This window comes from Pelobates fuscus, chromosome 2 (assembly GCF_036172605.1).
Source record: "Pelobates fuscus isolate aPelFus1 chromosome 2, aPelFus1.pri, whole genome shotgun sequence".
Lineage (NCBI taxonomy): Eukaryota > Metazoa > Chordata > Amphibia > Anura > Pelobatidae > Pelobates > Pelobates fuscus.
Window position 1 is genome coordinate 94,880,307 of NC_086318.1, and position 22,700 is coordinate 94,903,006.

The 22,700-nt window shown below is 44.4% G+C and overlaps 1 protein-coding gene across 1 annotated transcript in view; it reads left to right on the forward strand.

The window, feature by feature from the left end:
- Nucleotides 1-22,700, forward strand: part of LOC134586726 (ceruloplasmin-like) — a 142,823-nt gene that overhangs the window by 104,701 nt on the left and 15,422 nt on the right. The window contains 3 exon segments of the mRNA XM_063442482.1: nucleotides 521-660; nucleotides 1,727-1,855; nucleotides 15,692-15,801. Coding sequence (XP_063298552.1) covers nucleotides 521-660; nucleotides 1,727-1,855; nucleotides 15,692-15,801 — 379 coding nt within the window.

Genomic DNA, 22,700 nt, shown 5'->3' on the forward strand with positions numbered 1-22,700 from the left:
CTGTACTTTAGCAACAGACTGAACATAGTAAGTGAAGTATGGAACCCAACCACAGAAAATAACAGAGCAATAAATACCTGCAAATTTGATAATCCGACATGTTAATGAACAAACTGTATATACTTCAATGTATGGTCATCAATGACACTGTGTGATGCATTATTGTTTATAATTCTGCGAGCTGTGCAATGTGCTGTTTTGAAAAAGAAAACTTTACCAATAAAAAGGAATTATGGAAAAAAAAATATTTTGAGAAAAACAGCAAAGGTGTAAAATTAGTTAGTAGTGTTGAGCTAACATCAGAATGATTTTTTTTTTTTGCCACACTTGGTCCCTCATCCATGAGAACACTGTGCCCCGGTCTATAACCTACCAACCTAGCAGACTTCCCCTGATAAATGTTGCACCTGTGCCTTTCAATAATGCTTGTTCATAGTATAAATGAATGTAATTATTATTTCTGTATGCATTTTGCATAATGAATAGCACCAAGAAGTTTATTTTTGTCTTTGTTTTTCAGTCCCGGAGATATATTTTTAAACCAAGGCAACTCATTTATTGGTTCGAAGTATATAAAGGCATTGTATCAGGAATATACTGATAAAACATTTGCAACACCCAAACAAAGAACTACGACAAAAGAACATATGGGACTTTTAGGTAACTATAATCACTTGATGTACATTGAGGTAAAAAAAAAAATCATTTTAAGGAAAAAATAAAAGTCATTAAAATATCACTATTGCAGGATGCAGGGCTAGTATTTCTGTTAAAGTGAGATAGTACTTTTCTGTACTGGGCATCTGCCACATTTCTTAGCAAGACTTCTCCGAGGATACTTAAATGGAACTCTTAACTCCAGCTCTTGATCCAACATTTCTAAAAATCTTTTTTTCTTTGAGGAAGCATGTTACTTATCAAAATTCCACACAACTGCATTATCATTTTCTATTTTCATTATTTTCCCTATGTATTTGTAACGCCAGCCGCAGCAGACTCCCTCGCTGGTGGCAACACTCGCGTCTGGCATACATACTAATGCCGACCGCTGCGCATCAGAACCCTATAAAGGCTCCCCCTACATATATCACAGATATGTCACGCACGTTCTGAAGTTATATGATCATCATAGCAAATCACTATTTAAACTTTAGTTAGGCATTTGTTCAGTGCCCTGTCATGATTTCCATTTCTAGTAAATCTGAGAGTGAATGTTTCTATGAATTCATCTGTGTTATTTACTTTTGGCTTGTACCTAGAGTATTCTGACTTCTATTATTCTTCACCTTTGCTTGTTTCATCTTTTACCTCCTCTCTGTTCTCCTGACCTCAGCTTGTCCTGTTTATTTTCGTTTTTATGTTAAATCTGGTCACTGTAAGGCCCAGTAATGCGATTTAGGTTATTCTGGTATTCTGTATTTGGTTACATGGGTTATATGTGTTGGCGATCAAACTATCCTGGCAGTCTTTCTACCAAGAATGGTTGTGACTCTATCATTTCAGCTCCAAAACTCTGTAGATCTACTACATATGAACATAGTTATAGGTATATGTTAGGTAGATAAATAGATAGAGAGACATAGATATGGACTGACTAATCAGCAGAGAGCACAGAAGTAGAGGATACATAGATAGATAGATAGATAGATAGATAGATAGATAGATAGATAGATAGATAGATGTTCATTGCCTGAAACTTCTGACTTATTTTTTAATTTATTAACAGGCCCACTTATAAAAGCAAATGTAGGAGAGAAAATTAAAATCATATTCTATAACAAGGCAAGCAGACCATATTCAATGTATGCCCATGGTGTAAAAATTGATGGAGATTACGTAGAGGCAGCTGAACCAGGTAAGTTCTGATTTTTTTTTTTTTCAAACCTCTTTGAAACTCAATATAATTTAACAAAATAAATGTAATTAATGTACAAAAGTCCTCGTTGCCCCTTAAGAAAAATAAAACATATGATATTTAAGAAATATAAAATATATATCTTGAACTGAGCCAACGGTCAGCTGTGCACAGGGCTTTTCAGAGCTTCATGTGGATGTAGTTAAATTACTCTTTCCTTTTCATATTTTTCATAAGCATACACCTTTTATATACTTCACTCCTTTCACAATAATTGGCATATTAAGAAACACAGGCCTCGATTTAATATATTTGGACAAGCTTTTCAAATGGTTCAATAATTTTGGATAAACTTTTAAAAGTATGTAATATTTTGAAACAATTTTAATAATGTGATATATTTTGATATATTTTTATATGATATATTTTTCAATATTTTAATATGCGGAAAAAAATATTTTAACGTTTATCTAAAAAATATTACCTCAAGGCCATAGTCTTCAAAAGTCTAGGGAAATGAGGTCACCAATAACGGTGATTATCAATTTCCTACTTCAACATCCTTAACCAGCCTAAAGGTGCAGATTTACAGATGGGTGTTTTTAATATAGGTAATTTCTGTATATGTACCGGTGTATAATGAGTTTGTGCATAAATATATATATGAAATGGTCTGTGGGTGGCGGCGCCTGACTTCCGGTGAGGATGGCAGCACTTTCCTAGAACTCCACTGAAGCAGGCGACACTACAGCACACAAGGGCAGTGTAACCTACGCGATCTTCACTCCAAGAGGTGCGAGAGCTTAGCCTCCACAACTCCCATCCGACAGACCATGGGAGGAGGTAGGAAATCAAGGCACAACTCCACTGTGGCCCCGATCTTCCACGGCCATGGGGAATGAGACCAGCCACCTGGTACCGGCGGTCCTGACTCTGAATCTGAGTCGGTGACCAGTGACCACAGGCGCTCACATGATCTCTCCCCATCACAAGGAGAGATCTACAAAGCCTTCTTAAAGAAATAAAAACCAACATGGCCTCAGAATTTACGAATCAACTGGCCCCCACCAGAGACACCAGAGAAGACCTGGCAGACTTATCTAAAAGAACCACAGATATGGAGGACAGAATGGACAAAGTTGCCTCCACCTCCACCACTCATGAGAAAGCTATACAAGACCTTCAGGACCAAGTCAGAGTACTTGAAGATGCTCATGAAGACCTTAATTATCGTTCCAGACAGGAAAACATTAGGATCAGGGGGCTCCCTGAGTCCGTGACATTTGACACCCTCACTGCTACCCTATGAAAAACGTTTTGTAGCCTGCTCACCAAGGCACCCCTGGCAGAATTACTCATGGATAGAGTGCACAGGGCCCTGCGCACTCCCATCCTCAACACCACAATACTAAGACATTTTATTGTGTATATGCACTACTTTCACATAAAAGGAGCAATAATGTGGGCGGCAAGGGACATGCCACTACATATTGATGGAGATCAAATTCAATTCTTTCAAGACCTAGCACCAAGCACGAGGAGAGAATTGAGACCTCTCACACAGGCTCTCACCCAGCGGAGGATCCACTATGCCTGGGGGCACCCATTCAAATTGCTAGTTCGAAAGGAACAATCAGACCTTCACAATCCACCAACCATCCGATATGCACAGATTCGCAGAACAGCTTCGCATAGCCAGAATGGACACTGGTGACCCCTAGAGAACAGGGGAACCTTCCCAACCATCTTGCACTGGATTAGATGTGCCGTCTGGATCTGGACGTTGTCTCAGGACCAGAGAATTACAAGCAGCAACTTAGACCTACTCCAGGACCAACCGACGCTATTGAGCCTTTGATTCTTTCCAAGACTCAGGACGCTATGCAGTTCACTAACACTAGCCCCTGACAAGACCCAGACCACGACCTCAGAGAAACCTACCATACCTACAAAGCATGGATCCATGGGCCCCTACAACTCAAAACGGCTACTGGGAACAAAGAACTGTCAAGCTCAGATAAGAATCATTGACACCCAAACATAGCTGTCACTATCTTGAGTTACTTTCCTCTGAATCAAACTAAGCTAAGATGCACCCCCCTTACTTCTCTTCTCCATCCCTCCCTTTTTATTTTTACTTTTTATTTTATTTATTCATCTTCCCCCCTTTTTTAAAATTAATCATTCTCTATATATTTATTTATTTAGTCTTTTCTTGCATTCTCTTCGTTAAATTAGTTATGTTTTGCTGCTCGCTCCTCACAATGTATATAACATGTATACTATTGATTACTGAAAGTGCACCTACTGAAATGACACAGGATGTTGTTGTTGTTGTTTAGTCATTCAGTCATGTCCTACTCTCCGTGACCATATGGACCATAGCATGCCAGGTACATCTGTTAGTCACTACCCCTCTGAGCTCCAACAACTTCATGTTCGTGGCTTCAGTGACCTCATCTATCCATCTCCGTCTCTGTTGTCCCCTTCTTGGTGTGCCTTCAATCCCGGCATCAGAGTCTTTTCTAGAGAATCCTGCCTTCTCATTATATGGCCAAAATATTTGAGCTTCAGCCTCATGATCATAGCTTCCAGTGAACAGTTTGCCTTGATTTCCTGTAGTACAGATTTATTGGATCTTCTTGCAATCCAAGGGATTCTAAGCAGTTTTCATCAATACCACAGTTCAAAGGCATCAATTCTATGAGGCTTAGCCTTCTTTATAGTCCAGCTTTCACATCCGTATGTTACTACTGGGAATACCATAGTTCTGACTATGCAGATCTTTGTTGATAGTGTAATATCTTTAGTTTTTACCAGCTTGTCCAAGCTTGCCATAGCTTTTCTCCCCAGAAGCAAATGTCTTTTAATTTCATGACTACAGTTACCATCTGAAGAGATCTTGGATCCCAGGAAAATAAAATCTGTCACTGCCTCCACTTATTCCCTATCTATTTGCCAGGAACTAAGATTGCGGATTGCCATGATCTTAGTCTTTTTTTTTTTATTTTTTTATTTTTTTTTTAAATTCTTTATTTTTGCAGTGCTTTTGATGGTTACAGGCAAACATATGGTACCCCAACGGCATTCCATACGTTGAATTCTAAAGTTACAGTGGGTAGTAGATGGACAATGCACTTTTTTTTTTTGATAGTACGTAGATAACAAGCTGATAAATATCGCATTAGTGTATAAAATGCTAGGCTAAAATTGTGCTTAGCTCAACTAGTCACGCATCAGGTCGTAGTTATATTACAATGACGGCAGACTATGACATAGAGATTGCTTATCCATATATAGAGATAGTGCATCAGCGTTAATAGGTTACGATTTTACTACTAGGTCTGGTCATAAACTAAACATGAAGAATATCCTATTGTGGTATTTAGTCAGCAGAGCAGCAGGCTATGGTTCAGTGGTAGTATGTGTAGAGCACACGAGTAGATTACTTTATGTGTTAAAGTCCCCGCCGGTTGCCTGCTGTCTATGGGCCAGCTAGTGGGTATGTGGAAACATATTATTATCTAGCATAAATTAGAAGTATATGCAATCAGCATAGATTATCAGAATATGCAAAAAACATAAGAGCCAAATGTATAGCGAGAGTTCTGTGGAGATCGCCCGTCTTTTCTTCGATAGCTGCAGAAGGGATTAGGAAGAGAGAGTCAGTAAGGTAATACAGAGTCCGCTGAGTCCCGAGAGTCCGCACTGTTCCGCTGTTCAGGAGCCCCCTCCGGTGCTTGGAAGTGGGGACTAAGCCTCTGTGTGTAGTTTAAGCAGTGCCCTCCCGGTGCCCGCTCTGCTGAGCTACTGGCGCTGTGTGTGAGTCTCTCTGGTGTTGGAGCTCTCCGCGTGGCAAGGTCAGTATCCCCTCAGTGTTCTGTCTCCGGTGGGCCATGGTTGGACTCTTTGGTCTGTTCTGCCCGTCGGTGAGCAGGCTAGTTGCGGTGCAGTAGGCTTTGTGAGGTCTCAAGTGCGGGGAGGCTTTGTGTCGGTCAAGGTTCGCAGGAACCGCTGGGTGGTAGGCAGGTCAGGTTGTACGTGCGGGTTCTATCTTTCATTACCTGTGTGCAAGCTCAGGTGCTGGCTGCCGATCGTCCTGTGCTCTGGAGTGCAGGCCCTGCGCACATGGTCTCCGCCATCTTGTGCGCGGGTCTCAGGACTGCATGTCACTGCTTCCACAGCATGCCGCTTAGTTTAGCATGGCTTGGACCGGGATCACCCCCGGGGGGGGGAACGGGACTCGGTCCGCGGGTATTCCTCGCTTGTCGGGCTCCGTCGGGCAGGATAGTGTCGCGGCGGCCGTCCGCTTCACTCACCGCCAGCCTAGGTCCCGCCTGTTGCAGCGGGCCCCATCCGCCGAGGGACTTAAACTGCGAGAGCAAGCCTCTCCCCAGCCCAGGTAGCCCGGTTCTGTCGAGGGTCGCAGTTTTGCCGGTAATTCTCCCCTGGAATCGTGATTTTCGGGCTATTTGTGCCTCTGTTTGCAGGAGCCGAGCCGTCCTGCGACCGCTCAGCTCGGCGGCCCGGCCCCGCCCCCCATGATCTTAGTCTTTTTAACGTTAAGCAGCAAGTCAGCTTTTGCACTTTTTTCTTTTAGTTCTTCCTCACTTTCAGCCATCAGAGTAGTATCCTCCGCATATCTGAGGTTGTTGATATTTCTTCCAGCAATTTTGATTTCAGCTTTGGATTCTTCCAGCCCAGCCTTACGTATTATGTATTCCGCATACAAGTTGAATAAATAAAGTGACTATATACAACCTTGTCACACTCCTTTCCCGATCTTGAACCATTCTGTTGTTCGGTTCTGACTGTGACTTCTTGGTCCACATACAGATTCCTCAGGAGGCGGATGAGATGATCTGTTACTCCCATCTCTTTAAGAACTTGCCACTTGCTGTTGTGATCCACACAGTCAAGGGCTTTAGAATAGTCTATGAAGCAGGAGTAGATGTTTTTAAGGAACTCTCTGGCTTTCTCTATTATCCATTGTACATTGGCAATTTGATCTTTTGTTCCTCATCCTCTGCGGAACCCAGCTTGTACATCTGTTAATTCCCGGTCCATATATTCAAGCTTGTAGGATCTTAAGCATTACCTTTCTGGCATGTGAAATTAGTGCAATTGTTCAAACAATTGGAGCACTCTTTGGCATTGCCTTTTTGGGGGATTGGGAAGTAGACTGACCTTTTCCAGTCTTTTGGCCACTGTTTAGTTTTCCAAATTTGTTGACATAAGGCAAACAGAATTTTCACAGCATCATCTTGGAGAATTTTGAATAGTTCAATTGGGATTTCATCAACTCCTGCAGCCTTGTTATCTGCAAGGCATCCTAGGGCCCATATCACTTCGCTCTCCAAGATTTCTGGTTCCATCTCATTGGACCAACTATTGAGGTCATCACTGTTGTTAAGATCATTCCTGTATAGATCTTCAGTGTATTCCTGCCATCTCTTCTTTATCTGATCTTCTTCTGTTAAGTCCCTGCCATTTTTGTCTTTTATCACACCCACTTTGGCATGAAAGGTAACTTTTAGATCCCCAATTTTCTTGAATAGATCTCTTTCATTTTTTTTCCATTCTGTTATCTTCTTCTATCTCTTTACATTGCTCATTGTAGAATGTCTCATTGAAGAATGTCTTCTTGCTATACTTTGGAATTCTGCATTCAGTTGGACACATTTTTTCCGTTCTCTCCACTACCTTTCGCTTTCCTTCTTTCCTGGGCTATTTTTTTAAGGCTTTGTCAGATAGCCAGTTTGCCTTCTTACATTTCTTTCTTTTGGGGGATATTTTTTCTTGCAGTTACATGGATAATATTGCAAATTTCGGTCCAAAGTTTTTCAGGTATTCTATCGTCCATTTCTATTCCCTCGAATTTATTCTTTACTTCCACTGCATATTCACAAGGGATATTATTTATGTTGTATCTGATTGGTCTGATGGGTTTCCCTCTTTTCTTCAGTTTAATTTTAAACTTTGCAATAAGAAGCTCATGGTCTGAGCCACAGTCAGCTCCAGGTCTTGTTTTTGCTGACTGTATAGAGCTCATCCATCTTTGGCTGCAAAGTATATAGTCCATCTGATTTCAATATTGTCCATCTAGTGATGTCCATGTGTAGAGTTGTCTTGAAGGCTGTTGGAAGAAGGTGTTTGCTATGACCAGAGAATTATCTTGACATAATTCTACTAATCTCTGACCTGCTTCATTTTGAACTCCAAGGCCAAACTTATTAAGGCCAGTTATTCCAGGTGTCTTTGGTTCCCTGCTTTAGCATTCCAGTCTCCTACGAGGATAGTAACATATTTTCTTGGTGTTATATCTATCATTTGTTGAATATCTTCATAGAACTGGACAATTTCAGCCTCTTCAGCATCCATGGTTGGAGCATAAACTTGGATCACTGTGATGTTAAATGGCTTGCCTTGAATTCGAATTGAAATCATTCTGTCATTTATTGGGTTGTAGCCAAACATTGCTTTGCCCACCCGATTATATACTATGATGGCTACTCCATTTCTTCTGCAGGATTCTTGACCACAGTAGGAGATGTGATGGTTGTCTGATGTGAAAGTCCCATTCCAGTCCATTTGAGTTAACTAATTCCCAGGATATCAATGTTTAACCTTGTTTGGTTGATCAAACCATGTTTGATCACGTCCAGTTTGCCTTGGTTCATAGTTCTAACATTCCAGGTTCCTATGTTAAATTGTTCTTTGCAGCAGCTGACTTTTCTTTCCCCTCCAAACATATCAGTTGGGTGTCCTTTTGGCTTTGGCCCAAATACTTTATTAGATCTGGTGATACTCGTACTCGCCCTCTGCTCTTCCTCATTAATGTGGTAGTGACCTTCTGACCTGAGGGGCTCATCTTCCAGTGCCATATTGTTATCTCTCTGGCTGTGCTTGTCTTGTTATCTTAGCAAAGTTACTGGAGCGGGTTGCTAGTTCCTTCTCCAGTGGACCGCGATTTGTCTGACTTCTCTGCTATGACCTGCCCATCTTGGGTGTCCCTACATGGTATATCTCATAGCTTCATTGAAGTATACAAACCCCTTCGCCACACAAGGTAGCAATCCAGAAGAGGCTATAGCATGTATACTATTGATTACTGAAAGTGCACCTACTAAAATGACACAGGATAATGCCATTGAATTCCCAAAACAAGTGCCTATAGCCTCAAAATAAGCACTATAGCCCAACATCATAAACATGTAAGGGCACCCTCCCCCTGGTCTCCCCAGTAAAAGCCACAACAAGGCCCATTGCAAGACTGGCCTCGAACGTAATGACTTGCTCATAGGTATGATAGATGCCATGGGCACAATGCCAACAAAATACTAAAAGCTACCCATACTTAACGAAGCGGAGGCACACTTTGTGGGCAATGTACATATCAAAGGGGGAGATGATAGACAGCAACTATCTCGGGTATAGCCTTAGCGCCAAGGCGACAAGCAAATAGCAGGTGCACATCTAAAGCAATGTATACTACCTTGAATGCTTTGATGCCTTGTCCTATATTACTTATCTGTTCCTTTTACGTTGCTCAATTAGAGATAACACTACTTAAACTAGCTGCAGGTAAAGACTTTCTGGCTAGGATATTGTTCAAGGATGGAATGCTTAGAAAAACACCATGGAGGCACGTAGGTTAGCCACAAGACACGCACACTCCACTCACATACTTTTGCAGCTCTTACAGAGCATCAGCAGATCCTACCGTACCAAATCACCTCCCACCAACTCACCCCGCCCGCTATGGCGGCCCCGTATCTCCAATGGGGGCTTTCATTGAGGGCCTGTGTGAGTAATCTCATACCCAATAACCACTCACTATAGCACAGACACAAAGTGGGTCCATGGGCAGAAAGCTTGGGAGGCAGCCCAAATCCCATTAGACAGACCATGAAGACACAACCCACCTTCCCCTCCAGTTTGGTTTGAGACGGTGTCATGAATGGAGTCACCCTTTTCTCCTGATAAACATCCGTAAAGCACTAACAACAGGCTTCCTAACACTGGGGGTGGAACACAAACCACACCATGTCACCACTGCATAGCTCAGACGCATACCCCCTACCCAGGCTCGCATAGAAAGTCGGTACAATATTAATCTTAAGTTTTAAATGACATATATTATATATATGTTCAATGTTGGTTCAAACTTTACTGTTAGCTCAAATGTATTGCATCTGTGGGTCTGGGAGTGCACTGGCCCCCAAGTACCAAGGTAACACCGGACGGGAAAAAACAAAAGGCCTTTCCTCGCTCCCTTCCTTTCCCTGCCGACAGAGAGACGCCCAGAGAAAAATTGGGGGTTCTACCTTACTGAACCGGAACATTTCCGACCAGGGCCGCCATCAGGGGGTGACAACCATAACGGTTGTCACGGGCCCGGTGGTCCTGGGGGGCCCGGACTGCTTTGGCAGTCCCGGGCCCCACATTGCCTCTCTGCACATATATATAGCGATGATCGCTATACATGTGCAGTCGCGGGCCCCCGGCTCCCTATACTTGCACTGTGTTTGCTGTGTGGGCCCCCCGGCTCCCTATACTTGCAGAGGGGGCCCAGCGGACTGCAAGTGTACTTACAAGCTCTTCCCTCTCTGTAACTCCCGTGAGACACGCGGCCGTCAGTGCGTTGCCACGGCGCGCTTGCGGGAGTTACAGAGAGGGAAGAGCTTGTAAGTACACTTGCAGTCCGCTGGGCCCCCTCTGCAAGTACAGGGAGCCGGGGGGCCCACAATTCCACCGGACCACCAGGGATCATGGAATCTCCCCTCTCCCTGGACCAGTTAAGAACCAGGCAGGGGGGAATAACATTTTTTACGTTTAAAGTTGGGGGGGGAGAATGCTCCATTTACACTACACTAACACACACACACTCTGCATACACCACACTAACACACACTCTGCATACACCACACTAACACACACTCTGCATACACTACACTAACACACACACACTCTGCATACACTACACTAACACACACTCTGCATTCACTGCACTAAAACACACTCTGCATTCATTACACTTAGGCCCGGAGACTGCACCCCTGACACTCACAGCACACACATACACACTGCACCCCTAACACTCACAGCACACAAACACACACTGCACCCCTGACACTCACAGCACACACACTGCACCCCTGACACTCACAGCACACACACTGCACTCCTGACACTCACAGCACCCTCACACACACACTGCACCCCTAACACTCACAGCACACACACACACACACACTTCACCCCTGACACTCACAGCACACACACACTGCACCCCTGACACAGCACACACACACACTGGCACCCCTGACACTCACAGCACACACACACTGCACTCCTGACACTCACAGCACACACACACACACTGCACCCCTAACACTCACAGCACACACACTGCACCCCTAACACTTACAGCACACACACACACTGCATCCCTAACACTCACAGCAAACACACACACTGCACCCATGACACTCACAGCACACACACTGCACCCCTGACACTCATAGCACACATACACACACACACACACACACACACACACACTGCACCCCTAACACTCACAGCACACACACACACTGCACCCCTGACACTCACAGCACACACACACACTGCACCCCTGACTCACAGCACACACACTGCACTCCTGACACTCACAGCACCCTCACACACACACTGCACCCCTAACACTCACAGCACACACACATTTCACCTCTGACACTCACAGCACACACACACACTGCACCCCTGACACTCACAGCACACACATACTGCACTCCTGACACTCACAGCACCCTCACACACACACTGCACCCCTAACACTCACAGCACCCTTACAATGCACCCTTAACACTCACAGCACCCTCACACACACACACACTGCACCCCTGACACGCACAGCACACACACACACACTGCACCCCTGACACCCACAGCACCCTCACACACACTGCACCCCTGACACTCACAGCTTCCTCACATGCACACACTGCACCCTCACACACAGCTTCCTCACACGCACATAGCACCATGACGCAAACACAGCACCCACTCACACACAGCATACACACACTGCACCCATCACACACACAGCACCCTTACCCACATAGCACCCTCACGCAAACACAGCACCCATCACTCACACACACTGCACTCCTCTCGCACACACACTACACCCCTTACACACACAAACAAAGCACCCTCACACACACTGCACAATGTGCTTTCCAAGCATTTTTGTCTCCTGGTATCCCAATTATGGAGACACCAGAGACAAATTTCAAGCCAACACAGTGCAAGCATGTTATTAAATGTGCTTGCGCTGTTCAGAACAAATACAGGGTCTTTTTCTCATGCCAGAGCTCTTCAGCAGAGCTCTGCATGTGGTCTAGCCTGGAAGAGCATTGAACCAACATGCTCACTTTGTGATGGGGCGTGCTTGTCATTGGTGATGACAAAACACACCCTATCTGTCCCCGCCCCCTTTTTAGAGGGCCGGCGTAATTAAAAAATGCCCGGGCCGAATTTTCTTCCCAGTCCGGCCCTGCATTACACTAACACACACTCTGCATTCACTACACTAACACACACTCTGCATTCACTACACTGACACACACACACACACTCTGCATTCACTACACTGACACACACTCTGCATTCACTACACTAACACACACTCTGTATTCACTGCACTAACACACACTCTGCATTCACTACACTAACACACACACTATGCATTCACTACACTAACACACACTCTGCATACACTACACTAACACACACTCTGCATTCACTACACTGACACACACTCTGCATACACTACAATAACACACACTCTGCTTTCACTACACTGACACACACACTCTGCAACCATTACACTAACACACACTCTGCATTCATTACACTGACACACACTCTGCATACACTACACTGACACACACTCTGCATTCACTACACTGACACACACTCTGCATTCACTACACTAACACACACTCTGCATACACTACAATAACACACGCTCTGCTTTCACTACACTGACACACACTCTGCATCCACTACACTGACACACACCCTGCATTCATTACACTCACACACACTCTGCATTCACTACACTAACACACACTCTGCATTACCCGGAACTAACACACACTCTGCATTCACTACACTAACACACACACACTCTGCATTCACTACACTAACACACACTCTGCATGCACTACACTGACACGCATGCTGCATTCATTACACTGACACACACTCTGCATCCACTACACTGACACACACTCTGCATTCACTACACTGACACACACTCTGCATTCACTACACTGACACACACTATGCATTCATTACACTGACACACACTCTGCATCCACTACACTGACACACACTCTGCATTCACTACACTAACACACACTCTGCATTAACTAAACACACAGCATCCACTACACAAACATCCTGTATTCACAGTACACACACTACATCCACCACACATTCAAACACTCTGCATTCACTATACAGAGACACTGTGTCTAATACAATACACACTACATCCACTACAGACACTGCATCCACTAAACACATTGCATCTAGTACACACAAACACTACATCCACTACACAAACACACACTACATACACTACTCAAACACACTCTGCGTTCACTATACACACTTCATCTGATACACAAACACACACTCTGCATTCACTGCACAAACAGTATCTAATACACACAAACACTACATCCATTACACACATTCAAATTCACTTCCACTATACACACCACATTCAGTCCTGCATCTTTTGCAGCGGACTTGGTAGGAGACCTTGTGCTTTGTCAGGGGCCCCAAAATTTCTGGTGGTGGCCCTGTTTCCGACCTATCTCCCTCCTAAACGTGGATCTCAAACTAATGACTAAGATCATGTCAAACAGGCTTAACCCGTTACTGGTGACACTCATCCATCCGGATCAGGTTTCTTTATCCCTAATAGGCAGGCATCGGATAACACCCGCCTGAGCACAGACCTGATGTGGCTTGCACAGTCATATTGCTTGACGTAAATAAGGCATTTGACCGCCTGCTCTGGCCTTTTCTATTCCAAACCCTCAAACACTAGAATTTTCCCAGATAATTCACCTCCTTCCTTCACGCCATTTACTATAAGCCACACGGAGAACTCCTCCTCCCCAACATAACCCCGCCAAAGCTCCTCATCTCAAATGATACAAGACAGGGCTGCCCCCTCCACCCCCCCCTTATCTTTGCAATCTCGCTCGAACCAGTTCTACCTATGCTCCAGCCAAGAGGTTGAAAGAATTAAAAGTGCGACATGAAACATTTAAAGCCGCCTCATACGCAGACGATGTATTATTGGCCTTGATGACTCTGAAATATTCATAGAAGCGAAGTTGAACTTAATTCAGATCTACTCTGCGATATCAGGGTACAGACTCAATCTCTCAAAATTGGAACTCTTACCCATAAATATTGATAAACTACAACTGGAAACAAAAATTCCCATTCCAGATCTGCCACTCCTCAATTACCTACCTGGGTATCCAGCTCACCAACGACGTGAAAGCCCTTTATGAAACAATTATACCCCTCTTCTGAAGAAAGCACATGCAGACCTCCGCTGATGGGCAGAGATAGGGATATCCTGGCTGGGGTGTATGGCCTCTATCAAAGTGAGTCTCCTCCCCAAAATCCTCTATATATTTCAGACCCTCCAACTACCTCTCCGCAAGTCAGACCTCAAAGCACTACAATCGGCAGTAGACTCATTTATCCCACATGGATGCAAACCCCGAGTCCCTTTATGTCCCTAGGCAATATGGAGTACTTGGCCTGCCCAATTTCGCTCATTAGTTAGCGGCATCCCATCTGGCCCAAATTCAACAAGGGCACCTGCTACCACTTAAAAAATGACTGGTGGACCTTGAACACATGATATTAGGTTGGGACCACCCTTCCCTATACATGTGGCCACCCAAACCACATCGGCCTCTACCTCCACCAACATCTCCCACGATCACTTATTCGTTTGTCTTATGGGATAAACTGAGGGACAGATATGAATTATTATCCTTACTGTCTCCCCTGACACCCATCTGGAGGAACAAATTATTTCCGCCGGGCTTCACGCCTGCCAACTTTGCAGACAAGGAAATGTAAAGACTGGGCAACTTATACCACAACAACAAAATCATAGAATACGACGACATTCCGGACAAATCCGCCTTTAAAACATTTGACATGCCCATAGCCAATGGGCTTAGCTTAGTAGAACTAATGGAAGCCCCTAACAGGGGCTCCTAGCTCTCTGTAGGAAGTAGTGGAAGCAGCGAGTGGCACCTTGTGGACCCCAGGTAAAAAGTGAAACCATTCTAAAATGGTTTGACTACTTACAATGGGAGGGTACCAGGGTACTACTGTAGTTATTATAGTCTTTGCCTGTTCCTGTAACTTTCATTGAAGGGTTCTCCTCTTTTGATTTCCTCCTTTTTGGGAAAAGGTGTTGGCAGATGCAATATATTAAAGTAATATTTTATAAACTTTGCAAAGGTTATTAAAGCATAGTAACACTTTACTATAGTTGTAAAATGAACACTGCTGCATCTGCCTTAGACATTACATGCAATGCTGTGCGGACATTTAGGAGAAACATGATATATCGTTAGAGCAGAAGATGGCTTTGCTGATTATCACAAAAACCATAACAATTTACATACTCATGATTCTCATATGATTAAATGTTTTTATATATTGTAATATATACTGAATGGCTAATGATGATACAAACTGTGATATAATTAATCTTAGGTGAAACAAAAACCTACATCTGGAGCATACCTGCAAGGTCGGGGCCTAGCAGAAAAGGGGATTTAAGCTGTATAACGTGGGCCTACTATTCAAATGTCAATCAAGTAAAGGTGAGTTTTCCATAACACCTTTACAAGCAAAATAAAAATATCTCTGTTAAAGTGAATGTTAGGTATGCATAGGTCTTAAAGGATCTGCTGCAAATGTCTTGGTAAGAGATACCAAAGGGCACGTTTAGAGGTCTTTTGGAGTCCATGCCTCGACATATCAGAGTTGTTTTGGGTGCACGAGGTGGACGTACACAATACTGGTCCCATTGAGGACTGATGACGGTCCTGAACCGTCATAATGTTAATTATTACTTACCCAATCACCGCCATTCCCCGCCTGCGATTCTTACTGCTCCCAGTCTGGGGGGGGCTTCCTGACAGCCCAGACAGCTCACCCTTGGCAAATTAGGCCCCCGCGGGCCATGTGGAGGCCTGAATTTGTGGGAGGAGTCCCCTACTTAAACTCCCAGCCCCTACTCACCTCTGCCGTTCAGCTGATTGTCTCCATAGCAACCAGCACTTCCGGTCCAGGCTTACCGCCAGAACTGTTCCTGTTTTCCAGCAGTCAGACGTCCTGAGCAATCCTCCGTCCGTTGGAGGCCCTTCCACTCGGTTTTTCCCCGGTCGAGGTACCCGGCTTCCGGTCACGAGACCGGCACGTTCATGTAAGCTAAAGCGAGGGAATATAGCGTTCGGCTATTTCCCTCCGTTCGGGCCTGAAAAAAGGAAGGGGTAGGCTCCCTCTATCTTATTCCATACAAATACATGCTTGTTTAAACGTATTTAGCGTTCGCGCCAAACGGCATATTTACGCTTCACTAAACATATTCGTACGGAAACTACCGAATCTATATATCAAATATAGCACTCACGTTATTTCTTGTATTCCCTTATTTCTGTTCGGTCATTTAAGTTCCAACCTATTTCGTACGGTTAAAAACGAACACTTCATACTATTCATATTCGGTTACATCCTATTTCTAAACATAGAATCTATTCACTTTCTTCATCTACACGAATTCTTGTTTATTTAAAGTATATTCCCTGATTTGGTCAGTTAAAATACTGATACTTACATGCCAGTATGTGTTTACACTAATCTGGTCTAACTACCAGTCCTTTCTTTATCTATCTATGCATACGGTTTTTAGACACATAATAATAAACTCATAACTTCATCCTTTCAACCACACTCCATACGTCACTAATAATGGTTATACAATTCTTTAAATATACACCAAACACATTTTAAAATCCTCTACATACAGACATTACGCCATTAAACACTACGTGCTGAAATATCAGTTACATCAACATCTGTACTATTCTTTTTTCCATATAAATTACGCTGTTACATATTTTTGGCTTTACAGATTGCATCGGTTTCTTGCCTTTCTGCGCTAAAGTTGTTTTTCAACGTCTTTTGTTTATAGGAACAGGTATGGTATTTTATCACTTGAGTCATAAAGGTTTAGGCCTAAAAAATTCATTTTAACTCTTAAGTTTTATTACATACCTTCACATCTGTTGTTAACTATGTAAATTTTCCTCGGTTAACCCTTAGCTCCAGTATTAACCTAGGCTTCCACCGGTTTCAACACTGTTAAAAACCTACTACGTTTAACATAATTTCTGTACGTCAAACCAAGGTATAGTTCTCTATTTTGTTTACAACTTTTCATATCAAGACCTCACGTGGTCTCAATTTTTCATTACTAATTTCTCAAAGGCTTACCAAATCCTGACCCGGTACTCAGCCTCACCTTCAGGTACTTACGTCCTTTCCCAAATACGTCCATTGTCCAACCCAAGGCCTCATTCAGCCTTCTCTGAAATATCTAAATCATCCCATTTACACACCATAAACCTTCCAGATCCCTCAACGCAGGATCACACGTAGCGCCCCTAACACAATACAAATCATACGCCACCACGATACGCATAAATACATCAACATCTGTCTTAAATCCCCAGGATTTTTCCTCGAGGACAACAAGAAGGCAAGACTCACTACATTTAAACTACCAAAAGGCTCCAGAGACCATTTGCGACCAGTCAAGGTTAGTATCCACACACCACTCCAGTCCACACATTATACCCTTTAGTATACAACAGAACTGGCTACAGGGTCTAGGCCAATGCCTTAGATCACCCTATTAGGAAATCCTTTCCCGCGAGGCCTTCCATCCCCACCCCACCTCAACACGGAGGTACGGCCCCACGCCCAAATCATAGTTAGAAGCCTCGCATGCCCTACTATAGGGCTCTAGTCAGGTCCTCACCTGTCACGGCCACACGTTTTGATCTCTTTACTGTCACCGAGAGGCCAACATCCCACCACCACGTCTGTGGCAACTACGTCATAAGCCAAATCATAGGTAGAGCCTCTCACCGCCACTTGGCATTAGCAGGGCCTCATCTACCCAAACAGTCAACAGTCAAACTCTTCGCTTCGGCATCTAGCATTACAGTCCAGTTCTTCCATTTACTCCACCCCCCACACACCCCCAACTTCCTTACTCCCTTACTAATATAACTTCACATAATAATTCCTTTTTAGAATGTCCCAAGAACCAATGCCAACCGAAGAACTGACAGAAGATATACCGTTCACGCCAACCAGACCCGAGTCTCCAGGCGATTCACTCACCCTTTCAACCCCAACGTCCTTGAGAGCATGGACTATTCCCAAAATTACGGCCGAACTTAGGCTCCGGGGAATCCCCTTTCCGGCCACAGCCAGAAAAGCTGAACTTTATAGGCTACTGACCCACCAAGCCCCCGAGCCTAGGCCAGGCACTAGCTCTCAAGGACAACCACCAAGCTACAGCACGTCCAACCAGGATACCCTGGCAGAGATCTTGGCCAATCTACAGACCCTCAATAACAGGCTATCTAAGGTGGAGAGCGCCATCTCCTCCCCAGGTACTACCACGGTAGTCCCAGCCCCTATCACGGTAGTCCCAGTCCCTATCACGGCTGTACCCGACATACCAACATGCCCTCCCATACCCCCCCCCCACAGCACCAGGCACAGCCATTAAACCATTTGAGTCACCAGCACACTCCGTCCCTGACTCTATCAAGAAAGATATCCTAGACGGAAAGGACGTGTGTCTGGTGTCTCTGCTCATAGCCTCTCAGGATGTTCTTGAGAACAAGGCTTTCAACTATGGTGACATTTCTGTGGTGCTCAAGACAAGGGATACCAGGCTTAACAAAAAATTGTCAATACCCCAGTTTGTGATAGCCTTCGGGATATATAGAGACGTTATTTGCATGGTGTACCCCCACAGGAGAGAAGAATTAGACCTTTATCAAGGTGGTGGATCTAGGCATCAAGTACGGGGGCTCCTCTTTCTATGACTACCACAAGTCAGTGTCAGCGAAGGCGGCGACCCATCTGAAGCAGTTCAATATTAAAATGAACTGGGGTCAGATGGACACAGAACTGTTCTGTCGCCACTTCGCTGGACTCAGGCCCCCGGCTTGTGCCATATGCAACTCGACTTCCCACATGGCGGACTTATGTCCAGTCGAAGCAGATCCCACCACCTCCACCTCCACCTCTCACTCTACTTTCACACCTCACTCCACTTTCACCCCCTACAACAAGTCATCGGGTGGTCTTCGGGATAAGCTAGGTAGGCCCATCTCCTTTCTAGGGAAGGCGCAGGTGTGCAATAACTTCAACGCAGGCTCCTGCAGTTTCAGCGCCTGTAGATTATTGCACATCTGCTCCATATGTTTCAGGGCACATACAAAGACCATGCGCCCAGCCAGGTTGTCACCAAACAAATGACTAACTGACATAAACATCGACAACCTGGTTTTTTTATCTCAGGTCTCACCCTAGCAGGCATCTGGTGGATTATCTCACCACAGGGTTCACTAAAGGTTTTCTCACGGGTATAGTAGCCATTCCACCAGGTACACTAGAATGCCCTAATCTCCAGTCAGCATGTTTAGACCCAGTCTCCACAGTCACCCTCATTGCCTCGGAGATCACCAACGGGTTCATGATAGGCCCCTTCACATCTTCACCATTCTCCTCCTGGCGCACTAACCCCATTGGTATTGCTATTCACAAATATTCTAATAAAAAACGTCTAATTATTGATTTATCGGCACCACACTCCTCTTTTGTTCCTAGCATAAACGCACTCATTCCAGCAGACGAATTTTCACTTCAATACGTAACCATCGACGACGCCATACAGTCCATCATATCATCTGGTAACCGACCCTGGCTTAACAAAACGGACATTACAAACGCTTTTAAATTACTGCCCATGCACCCCTCACTCTGGCACTTACACAGTATTAAATGGCGTGGGAAATACTACTTCTCTACACGACTCACTTTCGGTTCTCGTAGCAGCCCCAAACTGTTCGACATTTTCGCAGAATCATTATGCTGGCTGCTTCTGAACATCACCAGGTGTCACTCCGTTATCCACTACCACGACTACTTTTTACTTATAGAGCCAGGGTCACCATCACCCACAGCAATCAAAAGCACTACTGCACTATTTGCCACACTTGGAGTCCCTTTGTCCCCAGCCAAAACTATAGGCCCCACAACTAAATTGACCTTTCTGGGGATAGAACTGGACTCGGTTAACCTCAGAGCTAGCCTCCCTCACGACAAACTGGCACGTTTGAGAGGGGAGATAGACGTGTTCCTGCGGAATGATGTTTGCACTAGGAAGGAACTTCAGTCCCTTCTCGGATCCCTGAACTTCGTCATGCGCATCATTCCGCAGGGAAGATCTTTCATATCCAGACTTCTTTGCCTGATGCACGGAGTTCCAGACTCTGGCACAGTTTCTTTGGACCACCACGCCAAGGCTGACTTAGCTATGTGGGGGAAGTTTTTGAAGGACTGGAATGGAATCTCCATGTTTATCCCCCCTCTCTCCACCTCTTCACCCATCATCCACACAGATGCAGCAGCCAATACCGGTTTTGCAGCCATCTTCGGGAACCACTGGTTCAGGGGCCATTGATACGGATGCCTTGCCAGGATTCAGAGAGACCTCAGCACTATTTGAAATTTATCCCATTGTGGCGGCCGCACACACACGGGGTCATCTCTGGTCTGGCAAGGCAGTCAAATGCTACTCAGATAACTCGGCAGCTTGCGAAATCGTTAACAAAGGGCGATCATCTTCCCTGACCATCATGCGGCTGATTCGCTGACCTGGTTGACAGCATCCGGCCAGTTTCACTTAGTTTGTTTTCACATCCCGGGTATTCACAACACGGCCGCTGACGCTCTTTCTCGTTCTCAATTTCAGGCATTCTCTCAGGCACTCCCAACGGCTCACTTACAACCATCCAGGACACCACGGTTCCACGAACTAATCCTGGATTAAGCACACTCTTGAACCACGCTAGAGCACTCACTCACCAAGCATTATCACCAAACACGGCTATCACTTACAATAGGGCACTTAATATATTTAATAAATTCACTGCAGAGTTCGGTTTACAAGGTGACTTCTCTATTCAAACCATGGTGGCTTTTGCCTCTTTTTGCCCCTACACCTTAAACTATCTCACAACACCATTAAACTTTATCTCACGGGGGTCCAGCACCACAGCCTCACCTATTTTCCTAACAACACTCCTTTCCTGTCTTCATACCCCATCAAAAAGGTTTTGAAAGGCATATCAAAGGTTTCACCTCCACTCACTTCCATTAGATTACCTATAGATGGGCCTATCTTCAGGTCACTTAGCAATCTCCTTGACACAGCCCCATTCGACATCGGCACTAATACGGTGATCAAATCTGCCATATATCTCGCTTTCTACGGTTTTCTCAGACCCAGAGAGTTCACCGTAATTTGTCAAGGAGATATCAAGCTAAGTCTTAAAATATCACATCTCACTAAAATAGAGGATCACTACCTACTTTCGATCCCTACAACTAAAACCAACCGGTCACTACACCCTACTATAATCCCTCTCTTCCCTACTGATAATGCCTGGTGTCCGGTAAAAGTACTAGACCACCTACGGTCAACTCTGCACGGTCACCTACCGGACTCTCCGCTCTTAACACTACAAGGGCACCCGTTAACTACAGCAAAATTGATGGTTCATATCAGAACTCTATTATCTAAGTTCGGACACAACCCGACTGCATTCTCCGGGCACTCCTTCTGTATAGGAGCCGCCTCTGCAGCCTCTAGCACCAACACACCGGTTCATATCATCAAGAGACTGGGGCGGTGGAAATCCTCCATATATACTGCATATATTCCACAGCCGGAGAAAGAGCTTCACCAAGCTTTCAGGAACTTGGTCTTGTAAAAAATGCAATAAAGTGTGTATTTCTCGAATATATCTTTTTGCCCTCTTTTATTTACAGGCCCACTCGTACGTTGGTTTCGGCACACCACAACCAACTTTGCTCACAGTTACTATCCATTACGTATTTAAATTCCGAGAACAAGTTAAAAGGACTGAACTTGTGGACGCCTGAATTTGTGGGAGGAGTAAGTCCCCTACTTAAACTCCCAGCCCCTACTCACCTCTGCCGTTCAGCTGATTGTCCCCACCCACCTACACCCTGTTATAATTACATTCTCCTTGGTGGGCCCTCTTTTATTTACAGGCCCACTCGTACGTTGGTTTCGGCACACCACAACCAACTTTGCTCACAGTTACTATCCATTACGTATTTAAATTCCGAGCACAAATATATATATACACACACATATTTATATGTCCCTATACATAATTACATAAATAATTTCATAAATATACATGTAGTCTTTTAATATATATATAAATATATTTAAATTCTATGTGGATATTTAAGTCATATTTAAACATAATTAAGTAATTTGATTGATTGCAATTTGGGGGACCTGTCTGACAACCCAGGCAGAAAGTCCAGAGAATTGAATTTGCTCTATATTTGCACTATATTTAACCCTGTAACTTTC